The 20,437-nt window shown below is 48.0% G+C and overlaps 2 protein-coding genes across 7 annotated transcripts; one reads left to right on the forward strand and one right to left on the reverse strand.

The window, feature by feature from the left end:
• Positions 1–1,191: 1,191 nt before the first annotated feature.
• On the forward strand, positions 1,192–9,543 carry Akip1 (A-kinase interacting protein 1). Of its 6 annotated transcripts, XR_005283184.2 has the most exons (7): positions 1,192–1,272; positions 1,456–1,680; positions 2,457–2,537; positions 4,664–4,777; positions 6,624–6,707; positions 7,328–8,542; positions 8,607–9,543. XR_005283184.2 is itself a non-coding variant. In XM_038311963.2 (6 exons), the coding sequence occupies exons 1-6, from the start codon at positions 1,255–1,257 to the stop codon at positions 9,459–9,461; spliced, it is 666 nt and encodes a 221-aa protein (XP_038167891.1). In that variant the 5' UTR covers positions 1,192–1,254; the 3' UTR covers positions 9,462–9,543. The 6 variants fall into 6 exon arrangements, 3 of the variants coding, with proteins under 3 accessions (XP_038167891.1, XP_038167899.1, XP_038167906.1); XR_005283182.2 differs by having other exon boundaries at positions 6,624–8,542; XR_005283183.2 differs by having other exon boundaries at positions 6,627–8,542.
• C1H11orf16 (chromosome 1 C11orf16 homolog) lies at positions 9,534–19,140 on the reverse strand. The gene is given in 6 exon segments (XM_038344139.1): positions 9,534–9,652; positions 10,836–10,988; positions 12,283–12,909; positions 14,043–14,277; positions 16,922–17,078; positions 18,974–19,140. Coding segments are annotated over 6 exon segments (1,458 nt in total).
• Positions 19,141–20,437: the final 1,297 nt, after the last annotated feature.

A 20,437-nucleotide genomic window follows, 5' to 3' on the forward strand; every position in this document is an offset into this window, starting at 1 on the left:
AGGCAGGCAGGGTCTTGCTGCGGCTTCTCTGAAGCACACACTTCACACTAGCTAGTCCAGGAGCTCTGGCCAAGTTTCCTACCTCCACCACCAATGTCACCGTAGGAGAGCAGGGCTAAGGCATACACACTACAGTGGCTGGCTTTTTACATAGATTCCAGGGTACATAACTACTCAAGTAGTTAGGCTTGTAGGGCAAATGCTTCCCCTGAGCCTCCCTCCCAAACCACCTCTACGGCCCCACGCTGCATTCTTAGTTAATTAGCATATCCCAAAGCAGGACTGTGATGATATTGGTACAACTCTGAAATTTTATTAAAATTCACTGAATTATATACTTAAAAACACGTGAATTCATGGCTAATCAAGCCCATCCATTGACACATCCTACAGACTGAGAATTCCTCTATGTCCTGTAAGGGAGCCACCCCTACTGAGAAGTGTTCCTTCAAGTGGGCCTTTCGCCCCATTCATGCCCTGCTGCACCAGGGGGTACTGCTGCATCACCAGCGTTGAGACCCAGTGGTGTTGTGAAAGGTAAACGACCCATTTCTTACTTTAAAGTGATGTGATTAATGCTTATAAGTGGGTCCAGATCCAACGGGGAAGAGACTGAGGAGGGCCAGCCTGGTCTACATAGTGAGTCTCCAGCCCAGCCCAGCCAAGGCTAGATAGTGATTCCCTGTCTCGACAAAACGAAAACAAACCACTAAATTCACAAACAAAATTGCGTGAATCCATCCTTCCAAGGGAGAGACGAAGAAGCTGCAGGGAGGGAATGCCCACACAGTCCTCTGGCATGCCCCCCCCCAGTCTGCCGGTCCCCAAACCTACAACCCCCAGGCCTGTATGGCCTCCATCCCCAGCCTTGAGCGCTCTTCTGACAGAACGCCCGGTCCCCAGTCCTACCTCCTCAGGCGAGTTGCTCAGCTAGCCTCATCACCTCCTCACACAAAAGTGGTTTGCGAGTGGCGATTCCCCTGAACGTGGAACGAAAGAGCCGCTGCAAACACTCAATCTCAAAAATATTTCAGCGCAACAAGCCCCGGGATTCACGCTGACCCGCCCCAGCGGACAAGACCTCGAACAATCACCGCGTCGGGTCAGTAGCCAGTTCGAGCCGGGACCACGTGCCCCTCGAGCCCGGCCCCGCCCACCGCCAGGCCCCGCCCACCTCGCCCCGCAGTTAGCCTGGCAACTGGCGCGAAAGCGCGACCGCGGGAACGCGGGCGTGTCCGGGGAAGCGCTGCGCGCATGCGCCTGGAGAAGCAGGTCCGGCTAGGGGCCGCATCCAGGGCCCGGGAGGCGGAAGTATCTGGGGCTGGGGTCCTCCCTTCCAGTGCCCAGCTTGGAGTACGCGATGCGGGCGGAGGGAGAGCTGGGGTTGCAGGGGAAAGTCCTCCCGGATCCGGGCCTGGGTGCGGCTGACGGGCCGGTGTCTGTGTGTGTGCCCAGGGAGACATGGAGTACTGTCTGGCGGCCGCGGCGCTGAACGGGGTGGACCGGCGCTCGCTGCAGCGCTCGGCTCGGCTGGGGAGGGAAGTGCTGGAGCGCGCCAAGAGAAGGGCAGTGGACTGGCATTCTCCAGAGCAATCCACAGGCAGCGTGGGGGTTCTTTACCGCCACGGCCCCTACCAGGAACCATGGTCGGTCCCCGGTCGCCAGCGCCTCCTAGGAGAGGTGAGGGCGCGAGCCTGGGGGGATTGGGAGGAGCGGGGAACTACCCAGGCATTCTTGGCCTCCCGCTGGGCCGGAGGGAACCTCCCGTGGCCAAAAGATGCAAAGTATCTGGACAGAGTGGAAAAATCCTTTGGAAAATGCTTTTGACACTTTTTATGATCTTACACGGGTCTCAAGTAGCCCAGGCTAGCCTTGAACTGCCCACGCCTCAAGTACTAGTTTTAAAGGGGTTGTGCACCAGCACAGTGTGACCCATTCTTTTTATAAGTAACGAAAGAATAGTAGTATTCTGTTTGACTACTTTTAAAATATAATTTCTTGCGGCGTGTGGTGGTGCATGCCCTTAATCATAGCACCCAGGACCCAGAAGTAGACAGATCTCTGAGTTCGAGGTTAGCCTGGTCTACATAGCAAGTTTCAGGCCAGCTAGGGTTACATAGTGAGACCCTGTCTAAATTAAGTAAATAGAATTTTTAATGTGGTGCCAGAACTTAGGAGATCGGGCAGGAGGATCTAGTGTTCATGTGACCCTGTCTCAAAAACTCTAAACAATAACTGCTTTAACAAGTAAAACCAGCTAACCTATTATTTTAGATCCTGGATAAATTGCATGTCTAATTACTGAGTTAAAATTCTTTCTCAGCAAGATCTTTTTTCCAAATTTCAGTTTGCAGAAGCTTCCCTAAAAGTAAAAAAAAAAAGCTATTTCTCAAAAGCTGTCCTTTTCCAGTAGGCAGTAGTAGGTTTCACCTATCACTTGCCATTTATTCAAATAGAGAGAAGAGAGGCGCCCAACCCTTAGTGCTTCCTTCAGAACAATGGCTGAATTCATGGACTATACTTCCAGTCAATGTGGGGTAAGTTGTGAAAACCCACTGTGCTCCTGCTCTGTGCTTGGGAAGAATCAGTACTCCTCTATCCTGGGACCTACGGGCCTTCATGAGCAGGTTATAATCAGTTAATTAAGCCAGGTATTAATTCTAAATACAAGTTAGAATTCAGCCAGCAAACATTTATCCATTCCATTCTAACTCCACTTGTTGAAGACACAGCAGTAAACGAACCAGAAAAGGCCTTTGTTCTCCTTGAGTTTTCAGTTGTGTGAGGAGTATGGTGCTTAGCTCCTGATTCCACAATGAAATCTAATTTGAGGCTGTTTCCTTTTCCCTTTGCAACTAAGTTAAAAAGCTTCAGGATCACTCATGAGTTGTTTGGTTTTTCAAAATGCATTGAATCAAAAACTGAATTGGAAAGCCTGTATGTTAGGTCTCAACCTTCAATGTTTGTTTCCCGTTCATTGTGAATGTCCCAGTGGGTTCCTAAACAGGTGTTGGTGACAGAGATGGCCATGTGAAATAGATGCAGGTGTGTGGTTTTTAATGGCAAGACCTGCTTCCCAAAGATCAAACCATGTTCTGTAGCTTTCAGCTAGCCAACTGGCCGCTCTTAAGACTCACGTAAGGAGTGTAAGCTGAGCAGTGAGAAATAGGGAGTACACTCTGGACATGAAGCTCCCCTATTTGTGGTGTTTAGCTTCCCATGGTAAAGTTCAGATTTCTGAAGCCCCAGCTTTATTATTGACTTCTTTGATTTCCACTGAGAGTTGGATAGCAAATTATCACAACACCGTGCAAGGTGTATTCATTGAAATGAGTGAACAGGTTTTAAGTTCTGAAACTCATACACTGAGACTGAGGGGATGGATGTTAAAGGCAGATGCTGAAGGAAAACACCAGGCTTTACCTGTGCATGGCTGGGATTTTAGGTTGTGTTGTGTAAGCGAAATAGAAAAGAATTGGTTTTGCTATGCTTTCAGGCTACAGGTGTAAAGATCCCCAAGTTGCCAATCTTTCTGTTTTGTAAGAGGAAAGATCTCAAGCAGCCAAGGTTGTTCCCAGGCCTGCTACCTACCTAGTCTTGATCTCCTTGCTTCCCACTTTCTGAGTATAGGGGTTATAGATGCCACTACCATACCCAGCTCCTGCCTTTTACAAACATTCTCTAGATTACAGTAGGCTTTCAAGCAAAGAGCTATGGTTCAGACAATATTTTTAATGTTCTTAATTGTCCTAAGGTGGCTATAGAGCAATCTGTAACTTCAGCTCTACTGTAAAATGGTTACCTTAGACATTGGTTCATGGTTCACTCCAATAAGAGTTGTCTTTGAGGCCTTAGCAAACCAGTGTTCTTTAGGTAGGGTTTCAGCTGTATTCCACTTCATTCCTATTACAGAGTGGCACTTCAGAACTTCTTAGCCTTTCGAAGATTTAGAAAAGTGTCCAGGATTTGGCTCCAGAGTTTGAAAGCGGCCTTTAAAATGCCATAGGTCCATTTCCTGACTCTCCAGGCTTCTTCTCCCTCCTCTCACATTCCTTTGACACTGTCCCACAGTGTGTGCCAAACAAGCTTGTGTTGTCTTCACACTCATAGTCAAGGGCAAATACAAGGTCATCTTGGAAAAGGAGGAAGGAACCAAACAAGAAAAATGTAATTTTTCTGATCTTTTGGATTATTCCTACACTAGAGATCTCTCTCCTTGCCTTCCCCCTGTGGAGAACCCTGGGGCAAAAGGCACAGCTCTTAGGTTTGTTTTCTGTGTTTCTTCAATGAAGAAATTACTACGTTCTTCCCTCTACCTCACCTGAGTACCTGGAAGTAAACACAGAATTGTTGATCCGACTCTGTCAGGGTAGGAAATGAAAGGGTGGATGTATTTGACATTGAAGTGAAGATTTGAAAGCCTTTACCCTAGCAGAGAATATGCTCCTTTATTTAGTTGGTCAGAGTTCTTGCCCTCCAGAGGCAGCAGGTGGCAGCAAAACCATGCCCAATGCAATATCCTTGTGTTAGCATCTCAGGCTAAGAACAGGTGATTGACCTTTTTTCTCATGCTTCTGCCCTTACCCTTACTGTGCACAAGTATCAGAGTCTTTCTGAAGACCTGGCCAGAACATTTAAATGTTCTCTCACATTATTTCTCCAGAAATACTACTCATCTGTGCCAGAGGAAGGAGGGGCCACCCATGTCTCCCGTTACCACAGAAGGCAGCCTCCAGAAGTGCACGTGCACTCAGACCTAGGGCACAGTCAGGAGCAGGTACGTGTCTTCGGAGTTCCACGCCGTGCCTGTAGCCTCGCAAGGTTGGGGCTGTGATTGGAAGTCCCTGTGGGGTTTTGTGTCATCAGATGCCTCTGTGACTCAGCGTTCCAGTACTCAGCAGACACATGTGACTTCATAGCATCCAGGAACTTAGAGAAACAGAAGTTTGTCTGAAGCAAGATTATTTATTTCGCTCTTAAGATCTCCAACTGAACCTGTAATCCTGGGACGTGGAGTTCTGGGGCAGGCTTAAGAACCACATATTCCCGTATGTATCTAGGAATACAAAAGAGGGTTGTTGTCTTAAGTCAGGCCCAGGCCTTTAATCCCACCACTTGGGCGGCAGAGGCAGGTGACTCTCTTGAGTTTGAAGTCAGCCTGATCTACACAGAGAATTTCAGGACAGCGAGGGCTTTTTTAACTGTCTCAGCAACAAAAAAAGACTTTATTTTTAACTATGTGTGTCTGTGTCTGGGTATGTGCACATAAACACAGGTGCCCAAGAAGTCTATAGGAGGGTGTTGGGTCCACTGGAGTGGGAGTCAACAAGTGGTTGTGATCCACCCAGTGTGAACACTGGGAACCAGACATGGGTCCTCTGCCTTAGCCACTGAACTATCTTTCCAGTCCCCAGGAAAGAGATTTTTTAATAGTTATATCTTACTGAGATAGTGATACTGCCATGTCTTCGATAATTTTTGAAAAAGAAATGTGTGTGTCACGGAGGTTGTCTCATTATATATTTTTCATTTTCAGACAGGGTCTTGCTGTGTTGCCGACTCTGATTTTGAACTGGTCTTAGGTCATCCTTCCTCCTCAGCTTCTAGGGTGGCTGAGACTACCTTGGTTTTTTATAAGGATAAGAGGTAGCAGCCCCTCATCACACACTCTGTCTTGTTTGGGTGGTTGGTTGGTTTGGTTTGGTTTGGTTTGGTTTGGTTTTTCGAGACAGGGTTTCTCTGTATAGCCCTGACTGTCTTGGAACTCACTCTGTAGACCAGGCTGACCTTGAACTCAAAGAGATCCTCCTGCCTCTGCCTCCTGAGTGCTGGGATCAGAGGTGTGTGCCACCACAGCCCGGCTCACACTCTGTCTTTTCAATATGTGTTGTGTGAAAGCCAGAGGTTCTGTTTGTTCAACAGAAGGAGACTTTTTGGTTTTGAGTTTTCTTAAACTCCTTTAATTATACTCAAAGATGGCAGACAAGTTCAGATTCAAATCCCTGATTTGATGGCCTGCGAGTCATCTTAAGGTCGTAGAGTGAAGAGGTTTAGCAAAAATGACAGGAGTGAGCGTGGGGTTATGAGTGGACTCAGTGCTGGTGGCAGGAACCCTTTGAGTTCTTCTCTGGCATGTGAAGAGTCCTGAAATCCCCTTTCCACCCTGGCCTGCTCTCTCCTTAGAGAGCTTAAGTGAGGACTGTATGTGGCAGAGAGGCAGTCCTCTTTCCAGTGGTGTACCAAAAGGGTGCCTCTAAGGCTTTCCGTGTTCCCTGATAATACCGTGAAAGTCTGTGGGTATCGTGACTTCAGCATTTCCATCTTACCTTCCATCGGGGAGCCCATGTTACAGTCCAGGAGACCAAGGCTCTGAGTTAAGTGAAGCCCGCTAGTGAGTAACAGGACATGGGATTTAGACTCGTTTGCCAGACTCCAAAGCTCACATAAGGAAAAAAGCAACAATGGAAAACACATAGCTAAAAATAGCTCTAACTGTACCAAAGAGATGGTTAATAACAGGTGACAGATGAGAAAAGGCGTAGGAAATAATCCTAGTGAGAGATGAAAAAATGTCTTTGCTTTCAGAAGGTCAAATCTCAGGTCCTAATCAATATTTATCTTAGCAGAGAAACGGCAGAGTAGAGACATCTATTGGTCCAGGAAGCAGCTACCAAACATCAGAGCATTCTCGAGAGGCATCCTGGCCTGTGAGTACAGAGCTCTGTGCTGGGCTTCACTACCCTTCTGTAAGCCAACTCATCTGTTACCAGTTGGGCTCCATTTGTATGGGCTCTATAGTGTCTTCAGATTGAGAGGTTTACACTTGAGGGTCCACAAGATTTTGGTTCATTGCAAAATTCTGTTTTCTTAGTGTCCTTTTCCTTCACTAGAGGCTCGGGGGCTGCTCTGTGGCCTCAGCTCATAGCTGTGGTTGGAAAGAATGTGAAGTATTCACAGCTCACTTCCTAGGCCAGCTGGGCTGGCATGGGCTCCTGCGAGAATTTCACCATCTGCTGAAGCCCTGGGAGGGCCTGACCTCTGCTTGTAAAATGCAGCCATTGCTGAAATTCCAGCATGTCTACATGTGCTGATACTGGCTTCCAAAACATTTGAAATGTTTCTGTGGGACAAAAAAGCAGTAGATACGAGTTTCAGGACCAAGGAGTTAAGTAGTCTGTGAGCCTGGGGAGTTTGTTTGGGACTTGGAAGAGCTGGAATTCTGAAGAAGGAACTTAGACATATCACTGCACTAAATCCCTTTTTGTTTGTATATAGTTTTGGATTTGGATATTCTAGAGTAATTAGCAACTGAAAATTTTGCTTCTAGTACAAATGCAAGCTGTCAGCTGTGGGTGTCTTCATGAGTTCTGCTTTTGGTAATTCTGATTGGCCTGGAGTTCCACTGTGAAGATGGATTTTTTTTTCATATTTATTTTATTTGTATACATGTATACTTACATGTATGTATGTATACCACATGCATGCTTAGTACCCTCAGAGGCTAGAAGAACGTGTCAGATACCCTAGAACTGGATTATAGGGTATTGTGAGCCATCACCATCACCTGGATTCTGGGATCCAAACCTGCATCCTCTACAAGAGCAGGAAACAAGTGCCCATAACTGCTGAGCCGTCTCGCTAGCCCCCACACAAGAACACACTGACCTCAACGCTGCCAAGTATGGAGATGAAGGAGCATAGCCTCGCTGTGATTCTGCGGCCCTGTGCACAGTCGACGCCTGGTAAACAGCAGTGCCGTTGCCAGGCGCTGGACCTTTCGGTTTTCAGAAGTGGAGGAAAGAAAGACCACATAAAGTAGCTTTTGAAAAAGCTGACCTCAAGTGTGCCAGCAAGGCAAGGTGGCACGAAACTTCATGAAAGTACAAGTATCACTTATTCCTGCTATAGATTCATTTGTCTCCCGTGTGTGGTGTAAGAATGCCAGCTCTGCCTGTTGTTCCTTCCAAGCATTGAGCAGATAGGAAGTAGCAACTGACGTCTCTCCGGTGACGCAGCAGTTCAAATCAAACCAGATTAAAAGTAAAAGACCAAGTTTATTGAGCAAAAGCATTCCCGGGTGATCTTCCCAACCCCCAGAGATGAGGCTGGGAGAGGAGACCAGAAAAAAAACCTTGTGGCTGTTCTCCAAGAGGCAGTTTAAATACTCTGTAGGCTCAGTCTTGAGTAGCCACCACTTGGTGGGTTTTCTAAGGGCAGAGATCTGGAGGGGGGTCGAAGCGGAGTTCCCAGCTAAGAAACAACCCACATGTACCTTTTTTTTTCTTTGAGAAAGGGTCTCTCTATGTAGCCCTGGCTGTCCTGAAACACACTGGGTAGACCAGACTAGCCTTGAACTCACACTTTCTCACCTGCCTCTTTCTCCCAAGTACTGGGAATAAAGGTGTGTTCCACTGTGCCCAGCTCAGCCCAGATGCACTTTGACTCTTACCTGCTCTCTCCTGGTTGATGACTTTTCCTTTTTGCCATGTGAACTAAGGCCCATCCCCTGCCAGTGCACCTGCCCTGAGACCCTTCCAGCCAGGTGTGGAGTCTAGCTGGAGGATGGTCTGCGCTCAGTGCACCTGCCCTGAGACCCTTCCAGCCAGGTGTGGAGTCTAGCTGGAGGATGGTCTGCGCTCAGTGCAGCTCTAAACACCGTCCATCACCTCTGGCTTTCAGAGCTTTTGAACATGAAAGGGCCCATCTTCCAAGTAAGTGCTTCAGCGACAGAGGGCGTCCATTCGGATTGTTAGCTTGGGGGAGAAACAGTGCCTCATCCTTCTGAAGGGAGTGCAGCAACGCATGATCAAAACGTCATTCACTATCCCAACGCCTTGCCAGGCATACATGCCATTTTCTTCTACTGATTCCCGAGCCTTTCCCTCTGCCTAACTCCCCCACCTAGCATTGTCTCCGTTTTTTCAAATCAGGGTCTTTCTCTTTCTGTGTAGCCCTGGCTGTCCTGGAGCTCTTTATGTAGACCAGGCTGGCCCCAAACTCACAGAGTTTGTGAGCAACCACACCTGGCAGGTGCTCTTTTTAGAATTCGTCATGTTTCTATAACACTTTTTCACACAAAGTTTTCATATGTTACTTGTGAAGTAGATATTCTCACAGATTTAGAAAGTCGGCAGCAAGCATTAAGGCTGAGAGTCACCCAAACAACAGTGCCATCATGTGACCAAGCTGAGCCTTGAAAGCGGGACCCCATATCTGTACATTTCTCCCCACCTCTGGCACACAGTGACAACCTTGTGGAGGTGCTGACATGGCTCTGAGGTCAGTCTTTAAACCGCCGTTGCCTCTTTTCCTTTCAGGCCGAGGACATCTCTAAGGACCTCTACATAGAGGTGTATCCAGGGACCTATTCTGTCACTGTGGGCTCAAGCCCCTTAACCAAGAAGACTCATGTGGTCGCAGTTGACTCGGGGCAAAGTGTGGACTTGGTCTTCCCCGTATGAAGCTGACCATCACTGCCATCACGTCACTCTTTTTTTAAGTAGCAAGAGGAATAAAACCATCTTATGATTGTCTTAATAATGATATAGGATCCTACTCTTAATATTGGCTAGGGGGTCAGCCTTTGTGGACTGGGGTCTGTCTTTCAGAGCCAATTTTAACTTGAGATTATAGAAGTCCGCATCCTGTGTGCCTGAAAACAGTAAGAGAATGGTGCTGTCTGAACAGCTTTCACTGCAGACTTTCCACGGAAGTGTTAATTATGATAATAAAAGGGAGAGATTGGGAAATAAAAATAATTCATTTTATTGGTGTTAGAAAGAAACCCTGTCCCCCATGTACAACAGTGGACTACAAGAAGACAGCAGTGGACACACCCTGTCCTTTTGTGAAGAGGTGTCCTAAGTGATCCAGCACGGGACTACCGGCCCCTGTGCCCCTTATAGCTGGTGTCTTCCCATGCTGCTTACCTACAGGAGGTCTCGGGAGCAGGTGCTGGGGGGTACTCCCCTGTGCTCAGACTCCTGCTAAGGCTTTGTCAGCTGCTCTTTTAACCCCTTTTCAAGTGTTGACCCCATTAACCTTCACTTCCTCCAGGAGAAAAATCTTGAACCTTATATGTTGACTATAATTTTAAAGATTTTTATTTTGTTTCTGTTTTGATTTTTCAGATGAGACGGGATCTCACACTGTAGTAGCAGACCAACCTAGTACACAGTCACCTAGGCTGGCCTCACACTTGGAGCAATCCTCTTGACTCACAGGCATGAACCACAACACCTAGTTTGCGTTTCAAGATTTTTTTTATGTGTATGAGTATTTTGCTTATGTACCATGTGTGTGCCTGGTACCCACAGAGACCAGAAGATGGTTGTTAGCTGCCCTATGAGTGCTGGAAGAAAACCCCAGTCCTCTGCAAGAGCAACAAGTCCTCTTAACCAATGAGTCCACTCTAGCCCCAATTTTTAAGATTACATGTATATGTATGAGCTTGTGCACCTAAAGTATAGAGTATAGGTACCCTCAGAGTCCCAGAGAGGGGTCTGCTTTACTTTTGGAGTCCTTCAGATAGCCTGCCCAGGCATTCTGCTTTACCCAGATGCTCAGGGCTTTTCATATATATAAATATATATGTGTGTGTGTACACGTGTGTGTGTGTGTGTGTGTGTGTGTGTTATGTCTGCATGTATGCCTGCAGGCCAGAAGAGGGCACCAGACCTCATTAGAGATGGTTGTGAGCCATCATGTGGTTGTCTGGAATTGAAATCAGGACCTTTGGAAGAGTAGGCAGTGCTCTTAACTGCTGAGCCATCTCTCCAGCCCAGGGCTTTTTTCTTCTAAGGGAATTGTTCCTCTGGTTGTCCCAGTGCCCTGACTTTGTTGTCTGTGTTCAGCTTCTGGTTGAGTCTGCCATGGTCTCATGTTGGTGGCTTTCAGGGCTGTCTCCTGGGTGGTCCCCACAACTGCAGTTTGCCTTCTGTCCTGTTGGTTGTCCTTGTCTTTTTCCTTATTGTGTCAACGTCTTGTTCCTAAACCCAAGATCAGTTAGTGGGGCTGGTGCTGGAGACAAGGGAGGTGACAGCGGCTCTTTTCTTTCTAGCTTTGTATCCTTGTAGGGAATGCATAAGGCCGTGCTTGGAGGGCAGAGGATCACAAGAGGCAGAGCTGAAGACTGACACCCAACTTTGGACTTGACAGACTGATGGCAAGTAATGTTGGTGGAGTGCTGGTGCTTAGTACTGATTAAATACCCATCCTATTTAGAAGCCAGACAGTACGTTTCCTTACAAGGACACAAAGCTGGGAAGGAAAAGGCTCTGTTACCTGCTGCTGTCTCCAGCCCTGGCTCACACTTGGCTTTGTGCACATCAGTTATCTTTGCCACTTGTGACAGGCAGTATGGCATCCACATGCTGGCTCCCATCTACAGTCCTAGAACCAGGCTAGTCTAGTTTTGACCAGACCCAGTCAGAACTGCTAAGACAACAAAAACAGCAGGGGATGGGACTTCTAAGGAAGAAGTATCTGGGGGTGGCCCTTTCCCACACCCAACACATTCTCTGTGGATTTAGGATATTCCTGATGTTGCTCAGTGGGCCAGCTCCAGAAATTTAAATCTTTTTCTGAGCGAGCCGTGCGGTGGCTCATCGTGTAGGGCGCCTGCGATCATGCGTGTGTCCACGAGTTCGAATCCCGTGTGTGTGTGTTGTGTCCGTGTGCTGCTTGTGCGAACCTTGTGTGTGTCCCTCCTCCCTCCCACGCTGTCTTGTGGGAAAAAAAGTTTTTTTAAATATAAAAAAAATAAACCAAAAAGAAAAAAAAATAAATCTTTTTCTGGACTGCAACACAACAGCTGGTACCTAAAAGATGCATTTCTCTTCTTTATAATTAATTATTAAATGAGTGGAGACAGGAAAAGATATGACTAGGGATGCTGGTAGAGTATCTGCCTGGCATGCATGGTAACCTGGCATGGTAGTACATCCTGTAATCCCAGCCCTTGGGAGGTAGAGGTGGGAGGATCAGGGATTGAAGGTCATCCTTGGCTACATAGGAAGTTTAAGGGAAGCTTGTGCTATGAGACCCTGTGTCAAAGAAGAGGAGGGTCTTAAATAGAGGTACCAATCAGAGCACAAAGATCAAACCATCTGTCCTCTCCTATTTCATGTGGGGGCTACCTCTTCCCTGACCTGACAGTCTCCCCGACAGCCTGCATTCCATACATTACTTCCAAGCCCACCAGAGTGTTCCAGATTTCAACAGACCCTTGTAGCCCCTAGCCCCTGTCTGGGAAGCTAGCGTCAAACCCCTGGTATACCCTACCCAGTTTTCCAGGGGGTGGCTCGGGCCCGTTTCTCCTCCAGTACCTCCACTCAGGCTGGTTGGGGCCATACTGCTGCAGAGGCTTCTCAGAAATGATGGGGTCAGTGTTGACTCCTCTGTTTACCATCTGTCTCTGCGGAAGTCCTGTCTCCAGATGACTGTCTGAATTCTCTTCCTCAGAGGAGGAGGACATATTGTAGCTGAACGCTGCTATCGCCTCTTCTTTGGGACCTTGTAGGGGCAGAAGCTGAGCTGTGGGCTTCAGCTCCGACTCTGGGAGTTTTGTTGTTGTGACCTCTGAGGTCCTCATTAGAGGCCACCAGCTAGGCCCCACCAAAGGGCAGCCACAGACACAGCTCTGATACAGAGGCTGGCAGCAGGCATGAGAGAGGCAGGGAGGACATGAGGAGTCCAGAGGAGATCTGTGTGTGGTGCATCTAGCGTTAGGTCCCAGCTGAGAACACTGAGGTGCCCACAGGAAAGGACCGTGGCAGCCCCGGGTGTGAGGTGTTTGTAGTCTCTCCACAGCCTTCCTCCAGACAGTGGAGGGCACCCACCTGACCCTGTCTAGAGGCACCTTAGTTGTCTTGCCATTCCAGAAGTGAACAGTGATTTCTTCTTTAGACGCTATGAACAGAAATGGGAGACATTTTTTATGATTCCTGGTTCTTTGGAATAAAGCCCAAAGCCTCAGCGCCACCCCTGTTTTTCCTGGCTCTTCGTGTGCTGCTGTGCCCACAAAGCCTTTGGGAATGTCCCCTCTCCCATACCACACCGACCACCAGTTCTGGAGGACTTCTGGCGCCTCCCTGCCTCCTAGGCTGCAGAGGGCCTGGAGGGACCTGGTTTTCGTGCAGAACCAAAGCCTCAGCAAAGTTTTTTATGATTCTCTGAAGAACAGCTGTGCTGATTGGCTGCACAAGAGGCTTGTCAGTCCCTGGAGGACCTGGTGAGTGATGGGAGGTGAGTCCCTCATGACTAGAATACTTTCCCTGCCACCACCACACATGATGTTTTTGTTGGGTTCGTCGGTTTGAGTTTTTGAGATAGGTCTCATGTAGCCCAAGCTGCCTTTGGCTCCATGATTCCCACTTCAGCGGGAATTCTAGGTGCCATGACATCACGCCCAGCTCATGCGCTGGTTTAGGTAATCAGCATAGACATGGTAATTCTAGGCTGTTTCTCTTGGTTTCATTTTATGGCCTTTCTGGTTTTTGTTGTTATTTGCTTTGTTTTATATTAATATCTTTATTAATTTTTATCCTATGTGTTTCTATATGTTTAAGTGTTTTACCTGGGTCTGTGTATGTGTGCCACATTCTAACATGGTGCCCAGGGAGGCCAGAAGAGAGTATTGGGTCCTCTGGAATTGGAGTTACAGAAGGATGTGAGCTTCCATGTAGGTGCTGGGAACTGAATCTGGGTCCTTTGCTGTTAACTACTGAGCTATCTCTCCAGCCCCCACTTTTTGGTTTTTTGAGACACTCTTATCTGTAGCCTAGGCTGCCTTCAAACTTCCAGCAATGCTCCTGGCTCAGTTTACTAAGTGCTAGCATTGCAGACACAAGCCACCAGCTTCTGTCTCCCTGATACTAAACATAACATACCCCGGGAGATAGGGCCACAGATCTGCTGCCGCTGCAGGGTAAGGCCACTGGGTAAGGTGCAAGGGTTCTCTTTGCTGTGACTCTAACTCTCTGCGGATCCATGGCCACCAGCAGTGCTCCTCTGGGTGTGTAGGGTCACAACAGCTTCCTTACCTTTCTGGCCTTTTTGTTTCTTCAAGCCCATTATAACAGTGCCAGGGCCGTACTGCTGTTGCTCTGGTTCCCAGGGTGCCAGCACCTTGTCACCAGGTTGCAGTGAATGTGGCACGGATGGTGAGAACTGAATGACATCTTCCGCAAATACCACTCTCCGTTGCTGGACTGGCAACTTTAGGCCTGTGACAAGAGGAGCCTCAAATTCCACAACCAGGGCCCCCCTCCTCTCCAGCTGTGGGAAAGAAAATAGAGTAAGATTTGACTTTAGGGGCTAGGGAGATAGTTCAATATTCAAGAGCAGCCCTGGTTGCCCTTGCAGGGGATGATGGTTTGGTTCCCAGCACTCACTTGGAGGCTCACAATTATCCATAATTCCAGCTCCAGGGTTTTGGACACCCTCTTCTGGCCTCTGTAGCCACCAGGCATACATACATGATGCACATACATATATATAGGCTATCTTAGTTACTGTCCTAATGCTTTGATAAAACACCATGACCAAGGCAACTTATAAAAGGACGTGTTTACTGGTCTTACAGTTTCATGGGGTCAGATTCCATGGCCATCATGGTGGGGACATAGCAACAAACAGGCAAGGATGGTACTGACGCAGAAACTGAGAGCTTACGTCTCAATCCACAAGTGCAAGGCAGAGAGAGCTGAGAATGATACAGGCTTTTGAAACCTCAAGCCCACCCCCATGACACGCCTCCTCCAATAAGACTGCATCTTCTAATCCTTCCCATACAGTTCCACCAACTAGGGAGCAAGAATTTAAATATATGAACCTAAGAGGACCATTCTCATTCAAACTACCACACAGACAAAGCACTCATGCATAAAATAATTTTTTTTTTCGAGACAGGGTTTCCCTGTAGTTTCTAGAGCCTGTCCTGGAACTAGCTCTTGTAGACCAGGCTGGTCTCGAACTCAGAGATCCGCCTGCCTCTGCCTCCCGAGTGCTGGGATTAAAGGCGTGCGCCACCACTGCCCGGCGCATAAAATAAATCATAAAAAAAGATTTGAAATACAGAGTGGCAATGCATACCCATAGTCTCAGCACAAAAGAGGCCAAGGCAGGGGGATTGCTCTCGAGTTTGAAGGCAGCCTGGCCTTTATACTGAATTCAAGGTCATGTTGAGGCACACATCAAGGGCCAGGGCAGCGGAGGCTACAGACTGAGACCCTGTTCAGAAACAACAAAAAGATGGAGCGAATAAGATGGTCCCGTGGGAAAAGGTGCTTGCAGCCCAAGCTTAATTCCCAGGACCCACATGATGGAAGGAGAGAACTGACTCCCCCAGTTCTCTTCTGACCCACATGCCATGGCACATGTACACACAAGAGCACAAGCATACTCCCATGGAACCACGTTCACAAAGTCTGGGGATGTAGCTAGTTGGTAGAGTGTATGTCTAGTGTGTAGGAGACCTGGGCTCCATCCCCAGCAGAACATAAACCACGCACGGCAGTGCAACATAATCTGAGAGGCAGAGGCAAGAGAATCCGAAGTTCAAAGTTCAAGGCCTCCTGGGATACAGAAGATCCTATGTCAAAAAATTAAAACTTGGGACCCGAGAGATGGCTCTGTAATTAAGACTACTTACTACTCTTGCAGAAACCCCAAGTTTGGTTCCCAGCTCCCGCAGGGCAGCTCATAACTGTAACTCCAGTTCCAGGCTTACTGACACCCTCTTCTGGCGTCTGTTGGCATTCTGTGCACATGGTAGACACAGTCATACAGACAAACTCACAGACATAAAATAAATCTAATTTTTATTTATTTTGTTGTTGTTGTGGTGTTGGTTTTCAAGACAGGGTTTCTCTACATAACAGCCCTAGCTGTCCTGGAACTAGCTCTTGTAGACCTAGCTGACCTCGAACTCACAGAGATCCGCCTGTCTCTGCCTCCCAAGTGCTGAGATTAAAGGTGTGCGCCACCACCGCCCGGCCCAAAACTAATTTTTAAAAGAGAAGTCTAGCCGGGTGGTGGTGGCGCACACCGTGACTGAGTCTCCTCCACTTTTGTCATTAGTTAGCACTTCAGTGGGCCAAGCAACTGAACTGGCCCCTTGAGGATGCTTGAGCTGTAACTTGTGCCCCCAAATGGGAGTGACACCTAGGGTCACCGCCAAAGCAGGGGTCCCCCCAGCAGTGTCCAGTCCATGGGCAACTCTATGGAGGTGACATGACTTATCAGAACATTTCTGTTCTGTGTTTCTGTGTGTGATTTAGCATACATGAGCATGTTTTTTAAAATACGCTGAATATTTTCTGTATTTGCATTTTTTTACATAGACAGAGACACATATACATATAAATAAAAAGAATTTGGGAACGAGGAAGTTTAAATAGCTAATAGAGAAAGCCATGTTATATGGAAGGCAGAAATTGGGGTGATGCTTCTTCAAGCTAAGGAAACCCCAAGATTTTTTTTTTGGTTTTTTGAGACAGGGTTTCTCTGCAGCTTTAGAGCCTCTCCTAGAACTAGCTCTTGTAGACCAGGCTGGTCTCGAACTCACAGAGATCCGCCTGCCTCTGCCTCCCGAGTGCTGGGATTAAAGGCGTGCACCACCACTGCCCGGCTAAACCCCAAGATTTTTGAGCAAATACTGAAAACTACAAGAGGGGCAAGAAACAGACTCCTCCTCGTAGCCCTTAGAAAGATCCAAACCTGCAATGCCTGACTTGCAGCCTCAAGAATGGGGAACAAACAAGGTTTCTGTTGTTCAAGCTGTTCACTTTGCAGAACTTCACCACACAGCCCTAACATCTTTGCCAAGGAACCAAACTTACAAATGTACACAGCTAAGACACATCGGGTGCAACAAAGTCACCCAGAGGAGCGTGTGGGAGCTGGTGGCAGAAGCACTTGCCTCTGGAGCAGCCTTTATCTGAGCCAGATAATAAAAGCCTTCCGGTTCCCTCCTGGCCAGGACCCAGGGGCCAGCAGCATCTCCGACTCTTCCCAGCCAGCTAAGTCCTTGCCACGATGTATCAGCAGTGTGGGAACATGGGTGACAAGAGCCACACCTGGGAAAAACAAATGAAATCAAGAGGCAAGCACAAAATCCTGTAAACATCGATAGACTATAGAAATGGCTCAGATGGCCGGGCGGTGGTGGCGCACGCCTTTAATCCCAGCACTCGGGAGGCAGAGGCAGGCGGATCTCTGTGAGTTCAAGGCCAGCCTGGTCTACAAGAGCTAGTTCCAGGACAGGCTCTAAAAAAGCTGCAGAGAAACCCTGTCTCGAAAAACCAAAAAAAAAAAAAAAAAAAAAAAAAGAAATGGCTCAGATGGTAAAGGTGCTTGTCACCAAGCCTAACAGAGTTCGATCCCCAGACCCCACACTGTGGAAGGAGAAAACCGACTCTCATAGGTTGGCCTCTGAGTGTGTCCTCACCTAGGTAAACATATGAATATAAAATATAATAATAATAAGATATATGCCTCAGGGTCTGATCTGAGGAGGCTCACTGCAAGAGGATGATAAGGTTGTGCGCAACAGAAATCCAGGGAGAATGTGGCAGTCTATGACTTGCTTGCAATATCAGCTCAACTTCTGGTGTTAGCAGAAGTGAAGGGCACATAGGGCATTTCTGTATGGGACATTGTTTTCAGGAGTACCAAATGAATCTGCTTTATGCTTGTGTTAATCAATGCTTGAAAAACAGTGTGGGATTCTAGGGTGAGGGAACAATTGACAGGGGAATCAAACTGTAAGTCACTTTGGTCTTCTGGGGTCAGAGGGATGTGGACAGGCTGGAGCTGGGGCATTGAAGAATGGGGGGTCTGGTTTTGTGGAGGGTTTGTTTTCAAATATTTATTTTTACTTTTCGAAGAGAGATAGAGAGAGAAGTGTGTGTGTTGTGTGTGTGTGTGTGTGTGTGTGTGTGCAGATTCCCTGGAAAATGGAGTTAACAGATGTTTGTGAGCTACCTGATGTGGATTCTGGGAGTTGAAACTCAGGGTCTCCTAGGAGTACGGATATGCACTCTTAACTGTAGAGTAGTCTTTCCAGCCCAAGAGGGTATGGGCTTTTGAAAAAAGTTGTTTTTGAAGGCAAGTCTGAATGTAAAGATACTTAACTTGGAAAAAAAAGCCAGGTGTTGGTAGCCTACTCCTTTAGTCCTAGCACCTAGGCTGAGGCAGACAGAGGTCTGTGAATTCAAGGTCAGCCTGGCCTGCAGAGTGAGTTCAAGGACAGCCAAGGCTGTTACACAGAGAAACCTTGTCTCAAGAAAACAAACCAAATCATCAAAATAAAACAACAAAAAAGCTAAGCTTGATCTTGAACAAGGCGATCCAAACATGGGGCTGGAGAGATGGCTCAGTGGTTAAGAGCATTGACTGCACTTCCAGAGGATTCGGGTTCAATTCCCAGCACCCACATGGCAGCTCAAACATCTGAAGATCCAGTTGCAGGGGATCTGACATCTTAACACCAATACACATAAAATAAAGTTAAATTATTAAAAAAAGGTGATCCAAACAAATAAATTAAGAACTTGAGCAATCAACTGGAGAGATTCTCCAGTGGTTAAGGATTAATCCAGAAGACCAGGATTTAGTTTCCAGAACCCACATGGCTACTAACAAACGTAACTCCAGTTCAAGCATATCTGCTGCCCTCTTCTGGCCTCTGCTGGTACTGTATACATGTAGTACACAGACGTGCCGGCAAAACACCTAAACACTTAAAATAAAAACAAATTTTAAGTTGAGCGCTGGGCTGCCGTGTCCCTGTCTGTGTCCGTGTCTGTGTCAGTCAGGCAGACTGGTCCCTGGAACTTGCTACAGGCTGACGTTCCTTTGCCACGTCATAGTCACACTGTAGACAGCTGACTGAGGATGCTATTCTGGAAAATCCCAGGCATTTGAGGACTCAAACAGAGGGGAAAGGAAGGACAGAGGACAGAGCTGGTACCTGGTGAGTGTGCACCTCGTGGGTAGCCAGGATGCTTGTGTGGCAAAGGGACAGGTGAAGGAGAGGCCCCAGGGTGGCACAACACCATCTGGGACGGGGGCTTTCCGGGCTGGGGCCACACTGCAGTAGCCGGGCAGAGGCAGCCCAGGCCTGGCAGAGGGCTGCATGGTCTTCAGAGTACCCACCTGGAGCAAACATAGGCATCACGGCTGTAGTCTAATCCCGCCAGAGGACACTCCCCAGGGTCCTCACATACACCCAGTGTCCCCTTTGGAGTACCTATCTCAGAATGTCCCCCAGGAACTAGGGAGGACTGAAAGAACTGAAGCTAGAAGCTTAAAGAAATTCCACTTCAATCCTCCTTCAAAGCCGCATGCTCATAGCTTGTTACCACTCCAGAGATGAGCCGCGAGAGGCACCCAGCAGCCCAGCTCCCATTGGGCTTCACCTCCTTCCTCCTCCCTGTGGCTAGAACCCCTGGAGCATGCCCCTTCTCTTTACACACCCTGCCGTGACCAACTGACCCCCACCAGAAGCTACTGACTCCCCTCCTAACCTGGTCGCCTACAGGACTAGCTCAGGGTCCTCTCCTTGTGGACTTATTCAGAGGCAGTAGCGGTCACCTAAGACTTGTTAGGGTCTACCATGGCCCAAAGCCACAAGTCTGATTCCAAAGGGACTTACCTAAAACTCCAAATCCAGTCCGGACCCCAGCCTTACCCCAGTCTCAGCCCCATCTCACAGTTGACATTCATGGCGTTGGCACAACACCTCTTGGTTCCCAGGCAGATTGCCTAGCAGGTTGCTATGGACTTAATCCAGCAGGCAATACCAGGGCTTGGGAGTGTACTGGGCATGTGCAGAGAGTGACCTGAAGCCCTGAGAGACCTAGATTTGGGTGTGAGGTGGGGGAATCAGGGTAAATTTAGTATTCTCCCTTTATCTCAATGACTGCTTCCTTACAGCGGGAGCCTCTTAGTGGTCTTGGGGGAGTCCCATGGAGGGGTGCTGAGCTCTTCAGAGACTATCTGTTTCTACCTACAGAAGGCAGAAGGCTGGGTTGGGAAACTAGTGAGTAGCCTAGGGACTCTTCATTCCTTATAGTTTAAAACAAAATAGCAGGGCTAGGAAGACAGCGCAGTAGGGAAACGGCTTGCAGTGCAAGCGTGAAGACCTGTCTTCCCAGCACCCACCTGGCTGGGGTTCCAACCCTAGCATGGAAGGAGGAGCTTAACGGCCAGCTCCTGAACCAGAATGGGGAACTCTGGGCTCAGTGAGAGATCCTGCCTCAAAAAAATAAAGGGTAACAACTGAGGATGACACCTTCTAGCTCTACAGCCCCATGCATGTACACACACACACACACACACACACATACACACACACACACAAACCAAAGGAGTGAGCGTGTTTGCAACAAAAGGAACTCTCTCTCCAAATAAGTATGTGAGCTATAGAAGGATA

This window comes from Arvicola amphibius, chromosome 1 (genome assembly GCF_903992535.2).
Source record: "Arvicola amphibius chromosome 1, mArvAmp1.2, whole genome shotgun sequence".
NCBI lineage: Eukaryota > Metazoa > Chordata > Mammalia > Rodentia > Cricetidae > Arvicola > Arvicola amphibius.